Here is a 22,618-nt window from a genome sequence, read left to right as displayed (position 1 = left end):
ACTATTACCAAAAATATTTTTAAATTACTCTGTAAGTTCTAATGTTATGTAAATTTTCATTCCTTCACTGAAACAGAATAGAAGAGGGATAAAATAGATGTTATTGATGAAGCTAATTAACAGAAAATTATTTTGACAATTATAATGTATATTAGAACAATAATTAAATGTAACAAGGATGCAAATTACAATATAGTAATTTATATATTTAATACAGTATTCTTACAGTGATAATTTTGAACAATGTAATTTCAACTATTATGAAAGAAATAGAAATACAGCAATTTTTGTTTAAAGTGTAATTTTAAGTAAAAATTGCTATACTTCTATTTCTATTAATAATTGTATCAGAAGAAAATAAATTTAAAGCTTTAAAAAGATATTTAGAAAATCAATTTAAATAAGAAATACAGTTGTCCCTTGATAATCCGACAGATATGGGACCAAAGGGGTGTCGGATTACCAAAAGTGATTACATATTTGGCATTGTTTTGCTAGCAGTAGCCTACAATATTCCCTACTCCAACTGTTCAAACAGAACTGCTCACGGAAAACACACGAAATGTGTGTCACTGTGTAAGAATTGGGTGGGGAGATTCATGTTGCGATATGCTTCTGTGCAAGCAGACACGTAACGGGGATAGGGACTACGGTGACCTTCACGGGAGGTGCGTTGGACTACTGAGCATATCGGTTTACAAAACGTTGGATTATCAAGGAACAACTGTAGTGAAATATAAATTATACACACATCACAAAAAATAAATGATTAATAGCAAAAATAGAATAAAAGTAACACCAAAATTTGTTTAAAAATTACTAGATTTAATTATTATTTGTGATGAAATTTAAAATGTTAAGAATGTTCTGAAGGAGGAAGAATTTTTAAATGAGAGAAAACAAGTCTTATAATTACCTATGTAAAATGTAAGAATAATAATGACCACCACTTGCTTGCCCACTATGAACTACAATTCCAGATAAATTATATTTTGTACATAATGGTTCATCCAAGTTGACTGTATCTTCAATAATTTCTCCTGCAATGTATATAAAATAAGTATATATTTTAAAAATAAATGATTATTTAAATTTAAAAAAAACATTGTATTCATACCTTCAACTTTAGCAAGTCCTCTTACAGTGTATGGTTCCATATCCAATTCTCTTGGAAATTCAAAATAATCATTAAATTTAATGGCACACTCTCTTTCCCAGTCATAATCAAAACGTTTTAACTGAATTGCTAGAATTTTAGGTAATTTTTTAATACAGAGTCTTTTCACAGTATCAACCTGAAAAATTTTAATGTTATTTTATTTATTTGTAAGTAGTTTGTAAAAAAAAATGATGTTACAAAAACAGTAATATGTAAAATTCTTTTCTAAAAATTTAACAAACAAAAAGATATTACATAATTATAGCTTTTAAAATAAATATTATGATTACATTAATAACTATCTTTTCTAATATGAATTGTACATAGGCTGTTTTTTCAAGTTCCAATTGTCCATAAAAAAAAAACATGTGTAAATAACAAAATGAATTTATTACCAAAATTTAGGTACAAACATGGTTATTTTTTGACAATCACCGTGAAGATTGAGGCATTTGTCATATGTGTGGATGAGCTTTTCCATCCCCGTCATAGAATGTTGCCACCAATGACTTGAGATGGGTCCTAACGTTGTTTTAAAGATCATCATTAGTTCATTAGTCTCAAACCTCTGCCCTCCTAGCCACTTTTTCTATTCAGAAAAGAAGTGAAGTTGCTTGGCGCTAAATCGGGGCTATAAGCTGGGTGTTTAAAGGTGGTGAAGACTTCCACTTTTCAGACTTCTACCCAGCTTGGAACTTTTTAATATGTGAAGAGTTCCAACTCTTTCCTGAACTGAAAATGTGGCTAGCAGGGCAGAGGTTTGAGACTAATGATGATCTTCAAAACAATGTTGTTAAGGCCCTCTCAATTCACTGGTAACAACATTCTATGACAAGGGGATGGAAAAGCTCATCCACAGATATGACAAATGCCTCAATCTTCACGGTGATTATGTCGAAAAGTAACCATGTTTGTACCTAACTTTTGGTAATAAATTCATTTTGTTATTTACACTTGTTTTTGTTTTATGGACCATTGGAGTGTAAAAAAAAACCACCCTCATATCTACATATAACATCTAACTGTTAATTTTAAAGCAACACTTTACAAATATAAAGTATACAAAATGACAGAAGATATTAAATTACCTTTTTATTACATTTTTCACAATGATATGCATTGGCCCCTTCTAAAAGATCACCTTTAACGTACTGTTCTAAGGAATCGAGGAGATTACTGTGATTTCGAATGTCTATATTTAATGTTGTAAAGGACTCTTCTCTTGAATATCTAAATTTATTATAAAATAGAAATTATTTTATTTATAAAATTATTTCTAAGTCATATTATTCTTTACACAAAAAATTTATTCCAAATAAAATCCTGAATTCTTTATCAAAAAAAGTAATTCTACAAAATTTGAAAAACATTTATAGAATATACTATAAATAAATTTTCAATATATAAAATTCAAAATATATAAAAACCGCTGTATGGAGGTTTAGGAGATGAGGTGGGCACTATCACAAAGCATAACTTCCTATGACGAATCGCCCTGAGCTTCTGGAGATTCGAGCTTTTATATCATTAGCATGGGAAAACTGTCACGTGATTGACTTTTGTTGACAAGGATGGTGCATTCTTCACACCTAATTGTAAACTATCTCAGCTAGTTGTTATACAATCGGTGAAATCCGATCTAATTCAAATTCTTTGGGTTTTTTCCGAATATAATTAACAGAAAATTTAGATTTTTAAAAAACCTGTAAAAATCCACGAGCTCACAGAAATAATATATAGAGTTATGGAATACTCCATTATTCAAGACATTGAAGATATACGAAAATGAGAAAACACAAGCTGGTATACAACAATTCTAAATTAACCAGCAAATAACAACTATATATTGACAAATATAGCTTTTAACATAAAAAAAATTTTTATGCAGGTTTGGTTAAATAAAAATGGAATAATTATAAACAATAGACTACACCCAATCTAAATGTCCAAATTGTACCAAAAATTTATCTAAAATTCATATTATATGCGAATATTGTAATAAAAAGGACAAACTACAAAGGCTCCAGATTGGGCCGCTGGCTAAATGTACTAGTGAAATGGAAATGTATAAGACATTTGACAGAGCTAATGCTAACATAATTTATATGTTATATAACTACGTTAAACAACTAATTAAATGATAATTGTGACAAATTATTAATATAATTTTATAGACCAGTAAATAGAATACATCAATGTTGTTAAGATATTATTATATGAGATGTTAATATGCATTTTTTAAAATAAGACGCTCTTGTAACAGGTGAAAGCCTTCTACGCCAATAAAGATTATTATTATTATTATTATTTCTCCTCTCATTTTATAGTTTAGTGTAAACACTAAACGAGGGGATGGCAACCTTTTAGTGGTTTTATACTGAACCTAGGTTATAGTGTTATTCTGGGTGTTGACATGATTCTACCAATTTTGTTATATATATTATCAAACTTGGTCCAGTTATAATAAACTTCAATAATATATAATTTTGAAGTTAAGTCATTAATTGAATTATGTTCTTAAATGTGAAGCATATATTTATATTACAACACATGCAAACGCATGTGCTGTAATATAAATATACAAGCAAGAGATTCATTTTTAATGTATCACAGCCTACACTGAACTATGGTTTCCATTTAAATGTGTAATTAATAATTAAAATATAGTTTTTAAATTTTACTACACTTCTATTCAATCAGTGCACCACTGAAAATTGTCCTGCAGACCACAGGTTGCTGACTCTTGCAATAAACTATACAATGAAAGGAGAAATGAATAATAAGAGAACAAATACAAATCTATTCTCTCCCTTAACCCGGCGTGAATGAGGTGAGAAATTGTTACACCAGCTCTATGAGGTAGGTAGGAGATACCCAAAACTTTTATGCAAATTTTTTACTATAATTGTGTATAAAGTATCTTTTCACTTGGGATAATAAGAATAGTATCTATTCAATAAGATGAGTAAATAAAATATTATGTTTAAGATTGAAAAGCATTTTTTTAATTGAAATAACAAAGTGTCTATATTTTCTTTGAAAAAGTACAAGTTTTGGTAGTTTAACATTTTTTCGTATAAAATTCTAACAAAATTATAACTTCTTTGGTTAATCAACATAACTATAGTATCTTTCAATTATAAAAATAGAAAAAAAAACTAAAATATCTTATGAGATCAATTTGCACAGCACCAACATTTCACCTACAAATCAGGACAATCTCCACACATAAAAATCGCATGTTCATACATTTTGGCTTCTCACACTTCGAACAGCAATGTTTTGTTTTCCTATCTGTTTTTTAGTATACTCACCACAACTGACATATTTATTAGCCATTTTTTTGGAAACAGGTAATGAAGGTTCTCCCAGTTTATCAGTAATCACTTTTTGCGTTTCCCTTGAAAAATGTGGTTTTTTGTCTAATGCGAAGACTATCATTTGAGAAATCTAGAAATAAATCTAAAAATACTGTAAATAACTATAACTCATAAACTTACTGTCAACTCAAAAATGTAACACCAACTATGAGGTTGGGTGTGACGTACCCCAGCCACCTTTGCTCATGTGTATCTCCCGCTGACATCGGCAGAACACTAAACTCAACACTGCGCCTCGCCCCCATTCCCTTACCTCCAGCTATTGTGACAATGGGATTTGCATGGCAACAATAACATTAAATAATCTGTGTTTAAAATCTCCTTGGGTATGACATACCCGACCTCACTCACACTGGGTTAATTCTTACCAATGTTAACTGTTTCAGTACATCTCTTTAAGTATGTCTAGTTGGCTTATTTCAAAACATTATTATAATTTCATGTGCTCCATCCTTGAGAAACCTCATGCACAAAATTTCATCATAATTAAATAATTAGGCCAGATTTACAGGATCATTTATAACAGTTATAATTAATATTAACATATAAAATTTTATAATACTTAAAGCAAAAGTATTAAAAAACTTTTGGTATTTAAAAATTTATTCATATTTATTTATAAATAAGTGTATTTCAATAATTCTCACTATGATTACAGCTGATGGAAGAGAATCAATTGAAATTCCTTTGTTTAAAAAACTAGCCTAAAATTTATGATAAAAAATATATTGATCATATATAAGAGTTCAGATAAATCATTAACTTTGTGTATGCAAATACTACACAAATACTAGCTTGTAAATACTACCTTGTAAAAATGCTATAAAATATCAGAATTAACAACTACAGTTTCTCTGAGTTACATGTCTAATTAATTGTATATTTTGAATGGATTATACATTGATTTTATATTGTTTCCACTTTACTTTTATTATAATACTTTGTTGCTTTCAGATATGGTAATTTTAGTTAAAAATCAAAATTATAATTAAATATAAGCCAACAACTTCAAAAATGTTTTATTATAGAATTAAGATGAAAAATGATCCTGATTATGATTATTATTCTTTCAAATAAGTTTATGCATTAATCAATATTTAACAATTATAACTAAACATTTATTTATCTTCATTATTAAGTCAATATACTCAATAAAATTTTTAAAATCTTATGTTAGTTATTTTTGTTTTAATCATATTTTTATTGTTCATAAAATAAAATTACCTATGAGGGCAGTCTTGACATATCTTTTGATCAGCAAATGTTCCACCTAAAATCTGTGTTAAAAGACATGGTTGACCTAAAGTCTTCAGTGCATCATCTAAACTATCTACAAGACTATTAAAAAATTCTAGAGCATCATGTTGTTCTCTTAAATTAACAGGTTCTCCCCATAATCTGAAAAAGTTTTAAATTAAAATACTCAATAATTTTATTTATTAAAAACTTTTAAAAGTTTACATATATGCTACTAATCATCACTAATCAAAATATTTAAATATTTTTGTGATAAACTTTATTTAAAATATAATCTTATTCATAATCAATGCTTTGAAAATCCTAAAAAAAAAAAAAAAAACAATAAACTTAAAATGTCTATATTCTAATGTATCAGTGAGATGTTAAATTATCTGTCAATTATTAGCATTCAACTTTCAAAAATATCTGTACAATCAAGATTTGATAATGGGAAACTAATGTAATATCCTAAAAAATTTACAGTTGTGTTTGTTGCTTAATAATATTTAGCTCTATAGTTATAAATATATATCACAGTCACAACTTTACTATTAATAATGAAGTTTCCCTAACTACATAAATTCTCAGAGTTTATGAAAGAATGCTTATAGCTTATACCTGATTGTTATTAAGCAAGAAACAAATAAAATCTCAACCTCTAATGTGTGTGTTCAAAATCATACTGTAAAGATGCAATGCAAAATTAAAAAGCCACTTAGAAACTTATATTAGAGGTGGAAAAACCTATTTGACTTAACAAGTGACAATAATATAATAATCTATATATATATATATGCATGAGGATGTTTGTTTGTTCGCTATACATGCCTAGGTTGTTTGACCAATTGCTACAAAACTTGGTAGTTACATTCAAATACTTCTAACTTAGATCATGTCATACATCCCACCCCAAATTATTGATTGGATTTCTATATATCAATTAATTTCTCTCTACATTTGATTGCTGGCTTTAAATGTAGCACCATCTATTGGAAAAAATTTAACAAAATAATTAACTAAATATAATTCTTACAAAAAAAGGATATAATTTTTAAAAATATATATTATGTTCATTGAATTAATGNTCGGTAGTTACATTCAAATACTTCTAACTTAGATCATGTCATACATCCCACCCCAAATTATTGATTGGATTTCTATATATCAATTAATTTCTCTCTACATTTGATTGCTGGCTTTAAATGTAGCACCATCTATTGGAAAAAATTTAACAATTAACTAAATATAATTCTTACAAAAAAATATAAATTATATTCACTGAATTACTGTGACAATGATAAAGTGTGAAATAGATGTGCCATTACTGAGACAATTAGCATGTGGAGTTAGTAGTGTTTTGTCCCTGTACATCATACTTTTCTTGTTAGCAAGAGAGTCCTGCAGTTATGTATCTAACTCCATTCAGGGAAAAACTTTTTAATTGAAATAACGTGACTTTTGGTTTCCAGCAGAAGTTCTTATATATATAACCTTTCAGTAGTGGGTTAGTCAGGTATGGTGCTATCCCTATGTAGTGGAGAATAAATGTGGGAAATTTTTTAAACTATTTTTTCCATACGTTTTTTCTCATTATCGTTTCGGAAAAATATTTTGTAAACAGTTATGTCTAGTAAAAAAAGTCTTTTTTTTATTGTTACATAATTCCTTTTTTATGTGAATTTTTTTTCGTGGTAGTTTTTGGCGATATCTGCAAAATAATTTTGTGGATATATCTGTCCTTCACCACTGCCACACAATCACTGTTGGTCACTGCTGAGTGGTTAATTAGGGCCACCTGCCCCTAAGTGTTCCATATCTGGTCTTGGCATTCATCTATCTAACTCTGTTCTTTAGATTAGGGATACACAGCAGACAGACAGCAGTGAATTTATAGGTGTACAATTTTTTCAAATTGCAGTCCAATGATTTTTCTGTAGATGCAATATTTACGAGAACATGCTTCCCATGTAGTTTATACAATCTGTTGCCAAAATTTAAACACTATTATCACATAAAAAGAACTATTCTAGCATTTTTACAAGATTTTTTTTATTTAATTAAACAAGTTTACATGAAGTCTTTTAGAAGTTAAGGTTAGCAACTTTGATCACATGCAGGGCCATCACAACCTATCCAACACTGATCACTTTTCAAATATTAATTGTAGACCAGTATTAATTAGTAGCATTCATTATCTTCTCTTCCAGGAGGAGGTCAACTACTATTTTTGGTCAAATTTATTTCAACCCTCTTCCACAACAGTTTCCTTCTTTCTATTGAACCAATGTTATGGTGGCTTTTGAATGGGAAAATTACATAATACAAGGTTACCAGCAAGCACAAAGTATGTTTTAACCGTTAACTGTCAAAAACCGTGCTTGCAAGGTTACCAGCAAGCACAGTTTTTGAGGATGCCGAGTTTAAATCTTTGAACTGTTTTTTTTTTAGGAAATTTGATAGGTTGGCAGATTATCATTTGATATTCGGCTGTGAATGGTACAGTTTGTTAAGAGTTAACATTAGAAAATATTATGATGTTTGAAAAATTTAAGATATATTTTCAATGCCTATCTACTTGACCAATGAAATTGTGCCATTTCTTACCATTCAAGTATCATGATAAACATGACATTGGTAGGCTGAAATAATTAATCTCTTTATATGGTTTTTGTTTTAATGTTTGTTATATTTGTAGTTATATAAATTAAATACTATAAGATTATCTTACATAAGAGTTTATCACACCGAATGACTAATATAACACATTTTAAAAATTCTTTATTCCTCTACTGTACACAATTTAAGGAATTTTTATAATGTATTAGATTGAGCACTTGGTGTAATAAAAGCTTATGTAATATAACCTTTGTAAATATAAATCAAATACTACAATATAAGATAATATAATAGAAGGATTAGAAATATGAAATAATCTAATAATCTTAATCTTTGCTGTTGTTATTTTTTGCCCAAGCAACGCCAGGCTTACATAAGCCTGNATAATAAAAGTATAAAACACAGTTCAAAAGTAAAAATTCTATATGTATTTTTTCACTTACTTAAAATGCTTCCAAAATCCTCGTGGAACATAATATTGTAATTTACTGCAAGCTAAATGACCAAAAATGGCCTGAACTTGTTTAAGAACACCCAAATTATAATCTTTTCTAGATTCATCTTTATTTTCTTTCTCTTCATTTTCAGAACTTTGCTGATGACTAAACAGAAATGCTGCCTTTATTTAAGAAAAAAAAAAGTGAATTAAAATTTACTTCTGATATTTTTAAAAAATGACTTTTTAAACAGTTTCTCAATTCAAGTATTAAGAAAAACTATAAATTGTTTAATCACATTATAACCATATTTCCTAAACAGTTTCAAATTTGAACAGTTTAAAACTAAATATTAGCGTACAAACTGATGATGATAAATAAATTTCTTACTAAGATCCTTGTCTTTAAATTTGAAAAATAATAAAAGCAGTCATGACTTAAGCTACTCAACTTCATGATTTAAAATCATTTGACACATCAGAAGACAAAAATCAGTTATATCTCAGTTTCTCATCATTGTAGAATAATTGGTAAGGGCTTAAAGAAAATTATTCGTATACTAGCTGTTACCTGCAACTTTGCCCATGCGGATTTTGCAAGCAAACACCATTTATATTCATTATTTCAACCTTCATAGTAATTGTTATATAACACCTACCACTGAGAATGATGAGAACCAAATGAACTGTTTTCAATTTGATCAATTTTCTGGAACATTTACAATCGTTCTATAATTAAACCAATATGCAATAACAAATTCAAATTTAAAATGTTTCAAACATTTGGTTAAAAAATCGAAATATATAAAAATATTTATAAAAATGTCTGAAATAAAACAAACTAATTCACACCTAAATGCTAATTCCAGCAAATGAACAACAAAAAAATTTTAATGTTCAAACGTTTTCAGCCGTCTTTCAGAGGCCCTCATCAAGAAAAACACAGAAAATAGAAAAAACAGTTCTATCTTTTGAACAGTTTTCGAACATAGCTGTGTTTTAATTTTTAACATTTAAACAATGTTGAATACAAAGATCGTTATGTATTACAATGTATAAATAAATTATTTTATAAATAAAGTTATAAATAAATACAATAATAATATACTATATGGTGTTAATATATAAAATAATATATATGTTGGTAATAATATAATATATGGTAAAAGTTAGTCTGATAATTTAACATATAAACAATGTGCGATATAGAAAAATTGTTTCCTTTACATCGCCTAAAGCTAACTTCATAATAAAAAATCATAGTTATGCTTTTTGGCATTGTAAATAATACTTTCACGATTGTGGAACTAGAATATAGTCGAAGTTAATGCAACCTCTCTTCATACCTGCTATATAAATTTAAATAGCCTCCAACAAATGTAAGTCATGTCGTTCAAAAGCCCTGTGTAAAAGCATAGCTTCATCCCAACAAGGAAAAACTTCGGGTTCGGTAGCATAACTATGAAGGGGAAGTATAATACTGGACTAGTGCAGTATTATACTTCCCCTTGGACACATCATACTTGTGGTCTCGTATTCTAGCCAGTAGCCTCTGGCTAGAATACGAGACCACAAGTATGTACAAACTGTACATACTTGTTGTACAGTTTGTACAACAAACTGTAGTGATCTGGCGTATAACATACTAGTGATCTGTATCTAGTGATGTAGTGATCTGGCGTATAACATACATCGGGTCCATGTACAGATCACTAGAGGCTAGAATATGAGACCACATTTAGGTGTGAATTAGTTTGTTTTAGTATATAATTCCAGTTTGGGTGCCAGTTTTTTATGTCTAATGTCTGAAATGTTATCAATTTAATACATCTAAGTTGGTTAAGCCTTAACCACGGAGGAATTTCCAAAAAATCCCTTCTTAGTGTTCATTTTCATGACATACCCTAACTGTGTACCAAATTTCACCTCTAGGTTCAGCAGTTTGCTCTGGGCAATGATGAATCAATCAGTCAGAACAAGTAATTTTATATATTTAGATAATGGAATTAGAGGGAAAAATGCATTATAATTGCAATTTCAAAGAAATTTTTAAATTAAAAAATTTTAGATTCCTAAAAATTGACTTATTTTTCTTTAAAGTTTTTATAGGTTCTCCAATAACAATAAAATAAAATTCATATTCACCTCTCACTACAAAGAATAAAACCTCCACCACTAAAAAAAAAATACAACAACAACAACTTTAACTGTAAGAAACAATCACATATGATAGCTCTTGACATTTTTGGACTCCTTTTGGCTCTGAGCCATTTCAGCAAACCACTGTGCCATTATAGTTCCTCCATTGCACTAAAATTTTTATTGTGCAAATAAATGTTATGCATATCATCAGTCATTAGCTCCTCCATACTGCTCAAGTGAAAACCAGTTTAGTATCAAGTAATATTGAATATCCAATTAAAATATGATTTTACTTAAAGCTTTTTAAATGCATGTTTAATATAATATAAGAATTAAACTTGCTGTTTATTTCATATTTCATTTTTTTTAAAACTGTTTAATAAAAAAGAAAATTGAAATAGTTTCAATTATTTTAAATAGCTTGTCAATGAGAATAATCGACCTTTCTTGATTAAAATTATTTAATGTTAAGCTTATTTAATATAAATTAGATTCCACCCCTTAAGATTCATCAATCATTGTATTCAAATTAAAAAAAAAAAAAAATTTGAGTTTCTCTTGCTAGACAACCACTAACTAGAATTATATTAATTATATACTGATATAGACTAAGAAATAAGACTTAACAAATTATAAAATTTCTTATAAATTAGTCTTTTCATAAAACTTTTTTACTAATATCTCTAAAGAATGTCTTATATTTTTATTAATTCTCTTTTAATTCTACTTTCCATAAATTTTAATTATCAATACTCATCTTCTTTGACACAAATCTATTAAGCCACTTTTCTTACAAAAATTTATCTTATCTTATCTTACAAAAATTTAATCTTGTTGGGATTATCTTTGGCTAAAAGTTAAAATTTTGCCTATTAAAAGTATTTCTTTTCATATTATTTCATTCTTTCCAAGAAATTCTTAAATTTTTTCTAAAGTTTTTATAATGGCTTTTGAAAAGTAGATTAAAAAAAGTTAAAATTATTAAAACTTGTAAATTTTACTTAAACAAATATAAAAATGAACAAATCAATTATATAGAGAAGATAAAAGTATTTAATTACTTCATTCTCCATTCTTTCTTCACCTGAAAAATCTTCATTTAAATCAGTAGCTGCACCTTCTACGCTAAGAATACCATTACGGATATCTTCTATCATATATAACTAATAAAAGTAGTAAGAATTTATATAAATTTAAAATTACTAAATATTATTATTTTTGAATAAAAATTTTTATAGTTTACCTGTTGAAGAACTGAATTCATGTAACAGGTTGCACCTGCATTTTTTAAACCAACAAATCCACGCAAAGGACGTGGACCAACTGGTGGTAAATATTCCCATTCTGTCAGAGGATGATCATTTTCTGTAAATTATAATTAAATACAAGCTATTTGATTCAAAATAAAATAATTTTTAATTAATTTTGAACCATTACTTAGAATATTTCCAAGCCCTTCTATTGAAATTAACTCTTAAATCACACAATGTTGTAAAAATACAAGAATTGCAGAAAATAACCGGTACATATTTTATTTGCTTTTTGTCACAAAAGCCAAAATGGGCAAATGACATTTTTTATATCAAATTCAAATAAGTTTTTAGTATTTATCCATTACACAAGGATTTTGAGTGACAGTTTTACAGTATTACATTAATTTACAATACAATAAAAATTTCTTATAAATACATTTGCAGGACCCTAGGGTTGCAAAGAACACACTTTAAAAATACTACTATTGTAAATTAATAGGAATTGTTCTTATTCTTTTGATGTACCAGGAAATGGGGAGTAATTTCGATTTATTTTCACAAAAGAGTCTATTTAAATTAACAATGCCAATATGGTGATTGGATTCAAAATTATCAATCAAAATGCTATACTCTGAAAGCTGAATTTGGAATTTGTCAAAGTGATCCTTGCTAAGTTTTGAAATGAAAAAAAATCATGAACCTTTCTAAAAACTAATCTTTATAGGGATAGTTTAACTGCTCAGAAAGAGTCTTTGTTTAAGGAATACACTAATTTGAAAAGCTTCAAAAGTGGTTTGAATGATCAGAAATGCAGTACTAAAAATTTGAAAATGCTGTTTGACATACTAATAGTATCATCAAAAATGTGATCAAAATTACCTTTTGATCATCAAATCTCTACCTTACTAACAATATCTTATTCAATTTCTTGCAGTAAACAAAGTATATAGTAGAATTTTAATTTAAATCACCACATATTACAAATATCATGTTATGTACAGCTTAACTTAAAAGTTAGGCTAGGACTCCACTACCGTAAAAACGGCGTAAAAACCCCTCGCCGTAAAAGCTTTTAATCACATGACCCTAATATCTTACGCTTGAGCAGGCTGTAAAACCAGCGTAAAAGCGAGTTGAGCTATGTTCAACTTTTGACAGGGTTACGACTGTAAAACGGTACCTTCAACCAATCAGAAGTCAGTGGATCTACGTCATCGTGACATCGTGCGAAAATCGATCTTTTGTTTACGTTTTATCATGGCTACTTCGAAACGACCAAGAATTGATTTGGAGAAATTTATAGAAAATATTCGCAAATATCCATGTTTGTATGATAAGAGGCATCCAGATTACAAGAATGCTTGCCTAAAGCAGCGGTCCCCAACCTTTCGATCGCCGCGGACCGGCCAATGTTTGATAATTTTACCACGGCCCACTGAAGGGGGACGTTGATTGTTTATATTTTAGATTAATTTAATTTAATAATTTTAATTTAATTGTATTTAAAAATGCCTTTAAAGTAATATACAGTTACACCAAAAAATGAATATAATGTGATTTAAAATTTTAACTCACTAGTACGCTAAATCAATGAGAATCCTGAGTTTGTTTCTTTGCAACGAGACGGTTAATAGGTTAATCTGGGGGTAATAGGAGACAATGATACCCGAAGTGTGTTTCTTATGTCCAGTTTATTCCGTTGTTCTGTCTCCATTAAAAGTCGCACAAATCCGAGGAAATACCATAGTAAATAAAATGGAAATAATTTAATGTTCCTTGGGCGGCCCGGTACCATTTGATCCACGGACCGGTACCGGTCCGCGGCCCGGGGGTTGGGGACCACTGCTGTACATCATACTTTTCCGTTAGCAATGGCGTCGTGCCGGTCATCTANTGCATTTTAGACTGCTCTATTTGATTATCAGTCCCTCTTCAGATGTGAATTATTATTATTAACAATATTTCTATATTATCTACTTAAATAATAATATAAAATATACAGTTCTTAAAAAATTAATTATAAAATATTGAAATATTTTTTTCTACTTTATTACATTTTCTTTCTTGTGACAATTCTTTCTTTTTTTTATTCATTCTGTTTCCAAAAAGTTTTTAATTGATTTTATTTTAATATAATAACTCATTATTCAAAACAAACTCTCATTCATTTTAACAATTAACATTTTTTTCATGAGAACATACAATCCTAATTTTAATTCATTAGAAATCCATTAATACTTTCTCTTCTTAACTATCATAATCTGGACAACTAATATGATTCAAATATTTACAAATGTTTTTTGCAATACTGTGCCTGAACAGTCATTTATTCTTTTTCTTTAATTTAATTAGTTCCAAATATTCATATTTCCTTTTTATTGTTTTTTTCCCTTTTAATTATTTTTCTATATGAATTCCTTTTATTATTTCACAATCATTTAAGTTTTAGTGTTTTACAACTGCTGAATTATGATGATTGTATTTAATTATGGTTATATCCCATGTGTTCATTTACAAGTTTTTAATTTTCTGTTTGTTTACCTATATACAAGTATGTCACTGGAATTATACAATTACAGTTAAATTTATATACTAAATTATTCTGTTCTAAAATTAAATTTTATTATATTTGAGTGTGTTGTCAGAAATGTATCAAGCAATAAATTAGTTGAGTATGATATGGATTATTTTTGTATTGTATTTTAGTGCTTAAAATGCATGTGATTGAATGAATATTGAAAAAGTTGTACAAAAGCTTCACTTCTATAAACTTTTTATGTTACAGATGCTTCCAGTGCTGAAAGCCGCTGGAAAATGCAGCGCGATCGGTACACAAGGGAGAATGAAAAAGTGGAAGACAGCAAAAGAAGTGGAAGTGGTAGGGATGACATATATGTATCACATTGGTACTTATATAAAGTCATCGATGGGTTTATGAGGCACTGTCCTCAAACAAATGAAGAGTAAGTATTTTAGGTTAAGAAAGAATACATTTTATGGGTGAAGGAAGAATTTTTATATTCAATTTTGTATAAATACAGAACCATCAACAACATATCACCGACTTTACCAGCAGAAGACCGACCAGAAGATGTTCAGCCTCTCTATGCTGAGGCAGTAGAGTTTTTCTGTCCCAGTGACAGTGAAGTATTTCTTCCTGGGTAAGCACTCCAATAGTTATTCACTGATTGCCTTTTGCCTTTTTACCTACTCTTGCTTTTTACCTGTTATAGGCCTGCATCAGCATCAGCATCATCACAATTACCAGTGGAAACTTCAGAGAGCAGGTACTGTACATACATTCAGTCTGTACTATTCTAAAGCTTTTTGTTTGTATATTATTTGTGATATATACTTTGTACTTTACCCAGCACTTCACATTTAAAACATGGCAGAAAATGTGATTCACAAATGGAAGAATTATTGGCAGTATTTAGAATGTCTGCTGAAGCCATGCAGCAAGCAAATGCTACAATACAAAAAAACAAATCGCATATAAAACCGTTCTGCGAGTTTGTTGAAAGCATGCTGGCCAAAATGAGCAGCAAAAATCAAAGAACAGCAATGAAAAGAATTCAGGACATTCTTTTTGAGATTGATGCTGTGAATGATGAAGAGAATCAGTAAATTACATAATGAATTCAATAGATCAATGTAATTTATTTAATTAATTTTGCTATATTAATAAATTTTTTTTGAAAACCTATATTTGTTACAATGTCTTTAAAACACAAGAGTAATAAAAATAATTCTTTATTGAACCTTAGTAATAAAAATATGATAGTCTATTGTCTATGGCAAGACCCAGTGGTACATAGATAGTCTGCTAATTTATTCCTCAATTCTCTTGCTTCAGTAGAGTACATGTTGCTTGCTACCTGTGAGCAACTTCTCATTTGATCATCTGTTGCTCTCCACCTCCCTGGGATAAGGTTGCCATGTTCATCTTCTGAATCACAATCTCCAGCATTAATGTAACAAGCTGACTCTCTTATAAGAAAATTGTGTAATATGCAAGCTGCCAATACCATCTTTGTCGTGTTATCTTCACTGTAGTTTAATGGTCGTTTGAAGATTCGAAAACGAGAACTTAAAATGCCAAAAGCATTTTCCACTACTCGACGAGCACAACACAGTCTATAGTTATAGACTCATTGTGATCGGCTAATAGCTGAGCGTCTGGGATATGGTCGCATCAAATTTCTTTTTAGTGGGAAAGCTTCATCACCAATGAAATAAAAAGGAAACATAATTTCAGAATTTGGCAAGTAATATCATTAGGCAAGTTTAATCTGCAGGTTTCCATCATTTGGCCAAACTGAACTTTTCTAAATATTCCTCCATCACTCTCGCTTCCATAGTGTCCATAGTCTATATACAAAAATTTATAATTGGCATCTGCCACTGCTAGCAACACATTACTAAATGTTCCTTTGTAATTAAAGTTTAAACTTCCACTATTTTTTGGACAAACCATCAACACATGTTTTCCATCAATGCTTCCGCAGCAATGTGGCAATTGCCAAGCTTTTAAAAAATTTTCTGCAATACCTTTCCATTCATTTGGTGTTGAGGGAAATTGCATGCAGTCTGATTTTAAGTGAGTCCAAAGAGCATGGCAAATTTCAGGAACAATTTTTGCTATTGTTTGTCTGCCAACTCTAAAGGCAAATGACAAACTTCTGTATGTTTCCCCTGATGCTAAAAATCTGAAAAAATACATGATAAAATGAACTTTTTAAACCAATTAAAACAGATTAAGCTAGTCAGTCATTAGCTCTAATCATATAAAATGTACCTTAAAGTTATTCCTAAGCGTTCTCTGGCTGAAATTGCTTCTCTAAAACATGTGTTTTGTTTGCTTATAGAATTTTCCACTCGTTGTAATAACACTTCGAAGAGATCAGGTGTCATTCTTAAAAAACTGTCAACAAAATTCACGTTACTACTAATAAAACTTTTATGCCTTATAAGATTTTGCTATAATTTTAATTTATTACTTACTCATAATAATATTCCTGGTCTTGAAAACGAAGTTCACGCATAAGTGTATTATGATAGCCTAAGGAACTTCTATTCTGAAATAAAGGCCTCACCCAAAAACGATGCTTGCGTTGCTTTCGTTTCATGAGTGCAGAAAGCAACAAAAATTGTCCAGAAAAAAGTTGAAACATCATATCAGCTTGTATCTGATCCATTTTAAATTTTTTATGCACTGACAATTGTGAACAACCAAACTACAATGCTCTCGTTTTCACCAATTCACGTGCGAAGAAGTATTTACGTTCGACACTTGGGGCAGCACCGTCGCCGTAAAAACTTCACGCTAGCCGGACCTCCACCATAATCCAAGCGCAAGCGCAAATAGGTCATGTGATTAAAAGCTTTTACGGCGAGGGGTTTTTATGCCGTTTTTACGATAGTGGAGTCCTAGCCTTACTATTATAATTAAAAATTAATGAATAAAGTATAATATAATTTGTATCAAGTTTCACATTTTGGAAAAATCCTTTTCTATTATTCATGTAATTTGAATATTACATAACTTATAAATTTTCTAAATTCCTGATTAAGCATGTAAAGTATTTAAGATTTCACATGTTTAATCAATACTTAAAACTTTCATTAATTTTTTTTAGTAAAATGAAAAATTTTCAAAATTTATAAATTGATAACTTGAATTATACTACTAAATTATATTGTTGTTGTTATTTGTATATGGCAATGTGACTCATAGGCAATCTGCCAGGGGGTTGCCTCTTGGGAAAACTTTCTACAGCAAACTGGCCACTATTTAGGCATTAAACATAAAGAAAACTCAGAAAACTCTACACGGCCAGCCCAAAAGTTGATTATGGCATGAACCCACAACAAACTACTAGCATTCAGTGATTTTATGCACTTAGCTACTGGTAAATACTACTAAATTATAAATAAATAAATTAAGGATGTAATTCAAAAATTATTAAATATTACTTGTATTAATTCTGCAAGTCTTATTATTGTTATATTATAGCAATTGTTCAAAAAAAGTTTTTAATTTTTTAAAAATTCATACCAGAATAAAACATCTCTGTTAACATGTCAGCTAGTTGCTGAAGATTTGGTACACATCTTGTACATAGAGCTACCAAGAGATCAAAAGCAGAAATAATAGATGATGATGACAGACAGACAGGTATAGCTTGTTCTGATGGAAGTTCTTTGGGATTTCTTCTAATTTGAAGAATAACACGAGAAGCAGGAAATATAAAATCTTCAACTAATTCCTATAATATAAAACTCCTAATTAANATTATTATATTGGTTCTTTTAAATTTTTAAAGTTACAAAAGATTTAACTCTCTTGGTAAATTGTATCATTTGTTTTCTTAGCTGTTTGTCTGTCATGTAAAGTACTTCATATAAGTTACTGTCCATATTAAATATTAAAAATGGTAATTTTTTTTTATAATTAAAGTCCTTTAAATCTTAAAATTTAATTTAAAAATTTCAATAATTACAATATTTAAATAGTTTAAAGAGTATATTTTGAATTAGTTTTATTTTCTATTTGTTTATTGTGAATATTTTGGTTAATTACTGTTGTATTCTTGTGATTTTGTAACAAAGCATTACTGTATTGTGTCTAAGAATAATGTGTCGTGTAAATTAATGCATACGATAACATTATGATATAGTTAATAACATTTTGTAATAATAAAACATATAATAATAATAATAACTCTCCCATGGTCACCACACTGGTCATGGTGGGAGAGCCCAGTAATTTTACTGAACCATAGAGCAATGCAGGCTGGAGCACAAGCTCCTGGTAGAGACACCCATGTCAGTAAGGTCTATGGGGAGAAATGAAGCTAAGAGTGACCATACCCACATTCTGTGGAGATAATTATTATGATAGTAACCAGATCAAAGTGTGATACCGGCTTGGATGTCGCCCAGGTTAATAAGGTCCATGTTCGTGGGTTAGGCAGAGGCTCACGTTCGAAAAATAGGCGACAGTCTCTCTTGGTTACCGGTGGCGAAAGCAGCATCGGCCCAAGCATGGCTACTGCAATGCCCTCAACAGATGTGAGGAATCAACCTAGCCTTGGTGTTTCTGTGGAAATGCATCCATAGACCACAAAGGCTGGAAAACCATGCCAATGGGTGAAATGGACAACAGAAATGAACGAGTTTATCATCCGTACTTACTACACCATCACAAAACTCGAAACAAACATGATAGCATACAGACAGCAATTACATCATAGATTCACACAACAATATCCTCACCTCACTGTCACCAAACAAAGGGTTGTTGATCAAAAAAGAACAATTATACACAACAACCTTATCCCACAACAAACACTTGAACTTATCAAACAACAGGTTGCTGATCAAATACATCAACAGGCAGAAACATTTAACATTAATGAAGATCACGTAACCTGTCAGAATAATCCAGCAATAAGCATTGATAATAGTACACATACAACAACTACCATTAATGATACTACAGATACTTTCTCATCCATCACTGATAACATAGATATAGATTTAGTTAATACACTCTCACTTATATTTCAGGAAACACTCACTAAATGTACAGGCACAGATCCCACACAAAGACCACGAATACCGAAAATCAACACATCAAAAGGTAGTAGGAAAAACACTAAATTTTGTAAACACTCACTTACTACCAAACTACATTCATTCAATTTCTACACTCTCAGACATTCATACATTAGTTTATGCTGGAGCAGTCACAGTAGTGACACACCATGGACTGAAAATACAATCGCAAACAAACACACACAAAACACAATTCTATCAGAAGCCTGCCTGGCAGAGAAGAATAGAAACACAAATAAATGACATTAGACAGCAATTAGGCAGGCTGACACAATACACTAAAAACAACATAACACCCAAATTAAAGAAACAACTCAAAAACATTTTCAAGAAAATCAATACACACACAAAACATGAACATCACAACACACACATTCCAGAATACATCGATACACTAAAACAAAAACTCTCAGCCAAAGCACGTAGACTCAAACGATACAAAACATGTACACTACGAAAACAACAAAATAAATTATTCACAAACAATGAAAAACTTTTCTACAGACAAATCAGTACCAAAACAAACACTGATACACAGCACAGTGGCACACCAACAGAAGAAGAACTCACAACTTATTGGTCTTCTCTTTGGTCCAATGCTGTTACACACAATGCTGATGCAGGCTGGATCGAGGAGGAGAACAGAAACTTGCACAACATACCAACTATGCCCTGTGCTGAAATAAACGTACACGACATTCGCTACGCTGTTAACAGAACACACAACTGGAAGACACCTGGTGTAGACAACATTCACAATTTCTGGTACAAAAAGTTTACATCACTGCACCAGGAACTAGCTAAACATCTAACACACATCATCATCAATCCACAAGACATGCCAAAATTTCTTACTCAGGGCATCACCTACATGAAACCTAAAAACAACAACACCACAGACCCCACACAATACAGACCAATTACATGTCTTCCAACACTCTACAAATTATTGACATCCTGTATCACAAACAAAATATACAAACATGTTGAAGAACACGACATTCTTACAGAACAACAAAAAGGTTGCCGTAGAAATCACAGGGGATGCAAAGAACAGTTACTCATAGATTCAGTCATTCTACGGCAAGCACACAAACAACACAGAAACATACACATGGCATATATAGACTACAGAAAAGCATTCGACAGTGTTCCACACAGTTGGCTGCTACATATTCTACACATGTACAAAATACATCCATCACTCATTGCATTCTTCGAAAACACTATGCAGCACTGGAGAACAACACTACATCTCAGGGTTAGTAACACTTCCATACAAACAAACGAAATATTCATTAGGCGAGGAATTTTTCAAGGAGATTCCTTGAGTCCTCTCTGGTTCTGCCTAGCCCTGAATCCATTATCCAACATGTTAAACAACACGCAATACGGCTACAATATCAGACACGAAAAAACAACACAGTTTACACTCTCACATCTCATGTACATGGACGACATAAAACTTTATGCATCCACACAAAAACAACTTCATCAACTCCTACAAATCACACATTCATACACTAAGGACATACAAATGGAGTTTGGCCTAGACAAATGCAAAAAACTTCACATAGAAAAAGGAATCCTGAAGAAAGAAGATTTTGCACTTGGAAATGGAGACGTTATTGAATCCATGGAAGAGGGCGAGTTCTACAAGTACTTAGGATTCCAACAGGCCAAACTAACAGAATATACACAAATAAAGCAAAGACTAATTAAATAATACCAAAGAAGGTTAAATGTCATTCTCAAAACACAGCTAAATGCAAAACACACAGTTAAAGCAATAAACACACATGTCATCCCAGTACTCACATACTCTTTTGGAGTTATACATTGGACTCACACAGATCTCGAGCAACTCCAAAGGAAAACAAGAACAACACTTACTAAGCATAAACAACATCATCCTAAATCTGCCACAGAAAGATTAACCTTTCCACGTAAAGATGGCAGACGTGGCCTGATTGACATAGTTAACCTTCACTACAAACAAATACACTCACTGCGAGAGTTTTTCTACAGGAAACAAGAAACATCACAATTACATAAAGCAGTAACTCTAGCAGACTTGAATAGCACGCCATTAAACTTACACTCACATCATACAGACATGACATATAAACATCATAGACACCATTAAGCAATCGTGGGCTTGAAAGGCACTCCACGGCAGGCATCCTTATGACCTAGCCCAGGATTTTGTTGACAAAACTGCGTCAAACAGCTGGTTAGATCAGGGATGTGTCTTTGGGGAGACGGAAGGATTCATGATTGCCATACAGGATCAGGCCATAAATACTAAAAACTACAGAGAATACATACTCAAAGATACAACACTCACAAATGACACATGCAGAAAATGTCACATCATGCCAGAAACTATACAACACATTACATCTGGGTGCATGCTCTTGGCACAGACGGATTATTTACACAGACATAATCAAGTAGCAAATGTAATACACCAAGAGCTTGCAAACAAACACAAATTATTAGACATCTACAAACCATACTACAAATACATTCCACAGACAATATTGGAAAACAACATGCACAAACTGTACTACGACAGAGCCATAATTACAGATAAAACAATTTACCACAACAGACCAGATATCACACTCATTGACAAACACAATAAAATCACATACATTATAGACATAGTCATTCCAAACACTCAGAATGTACAAAACGCATTCACTGAAAAAATTAGCAAGTACACAGAACTCGCCCAGGAAATAAGGCATCTGTGGAGGATGGATAGGGT

At 30.5% G+C, this 22,618-nt stretch overlaps 1 protein-coding gene and 1 pseudogene across 2 annotated transcripts in view; both read right to left on the bottom strand.

Annotated features, from left to right (window-relative positions):
• LOC111623475 (probable ubiquitin carboxyl-terminal hydrolase FAF-X) overlaps positions 1-22,618 on the bottom strand; it is a 274,716-nt gene that overhangs the window by 42,313 nt on the left and 209,785 nt on the right. For both annotated transcript variants that reach the window (XM_023366062.1, XM_023366060.1), the window contains 8 exons: positions 18,284-18,494; positions 12,216-12,337; positions 12,034-12,135; positions 8,838-9,013; positions 5,764-5,937; positions 2,248-2,389; positions 1,118-1,295; positions 917-1,040 (listed from right to left, as the gene is read on the bottom strand). In XM_023366062.1, coding sequence (XP_023221830.1) covers positions 917-1,040; positions 1,118-1,295; positions 2,248-2,389; positions 5,764-5,937; positions 8,838-9,013; positions 12,034-12,135; positions 12,216-12,337; positions 18,284-18,494 — 1,229 coding nt within the window. The remainder of the gene's footprint in view (positions 1-916; positions 1,041-1,117; positions 1,296-2,247; positions 2,390-5,763; positions 5,938-8,837; positions 9,014-12,033; positions 12,136-12,215; positions 12,338-18,283; positions 18,495-22,618) is intronic.
• On the bottom strand, positions 14,623-17,810 carry LOC111623476 (annotated as a pseudogene).

This window comes from Centruroides sculpturatus, unplaced genomic scaffold, assembly GCF_000671375.1.
Source record: "Centruroides sculpturatus isolate CEXI.00-Female unplaced genomic scaffold, Cexi_2.0 scaffold115, whole genome shotgun sequence".
In the NCBI taxonomy this organism is placed as follows: domain Eukaryota; kingdom Metazoa; phylum Arthropoda; class Arachnida; order Scorpiones; family Buthidae; genus Centruroides; species Centruroides sculpturatus.
Note: the sequence above shows the minus strand (reverse complement) of the source record. Positions and strands in the feature narration are given on the sequence as shown.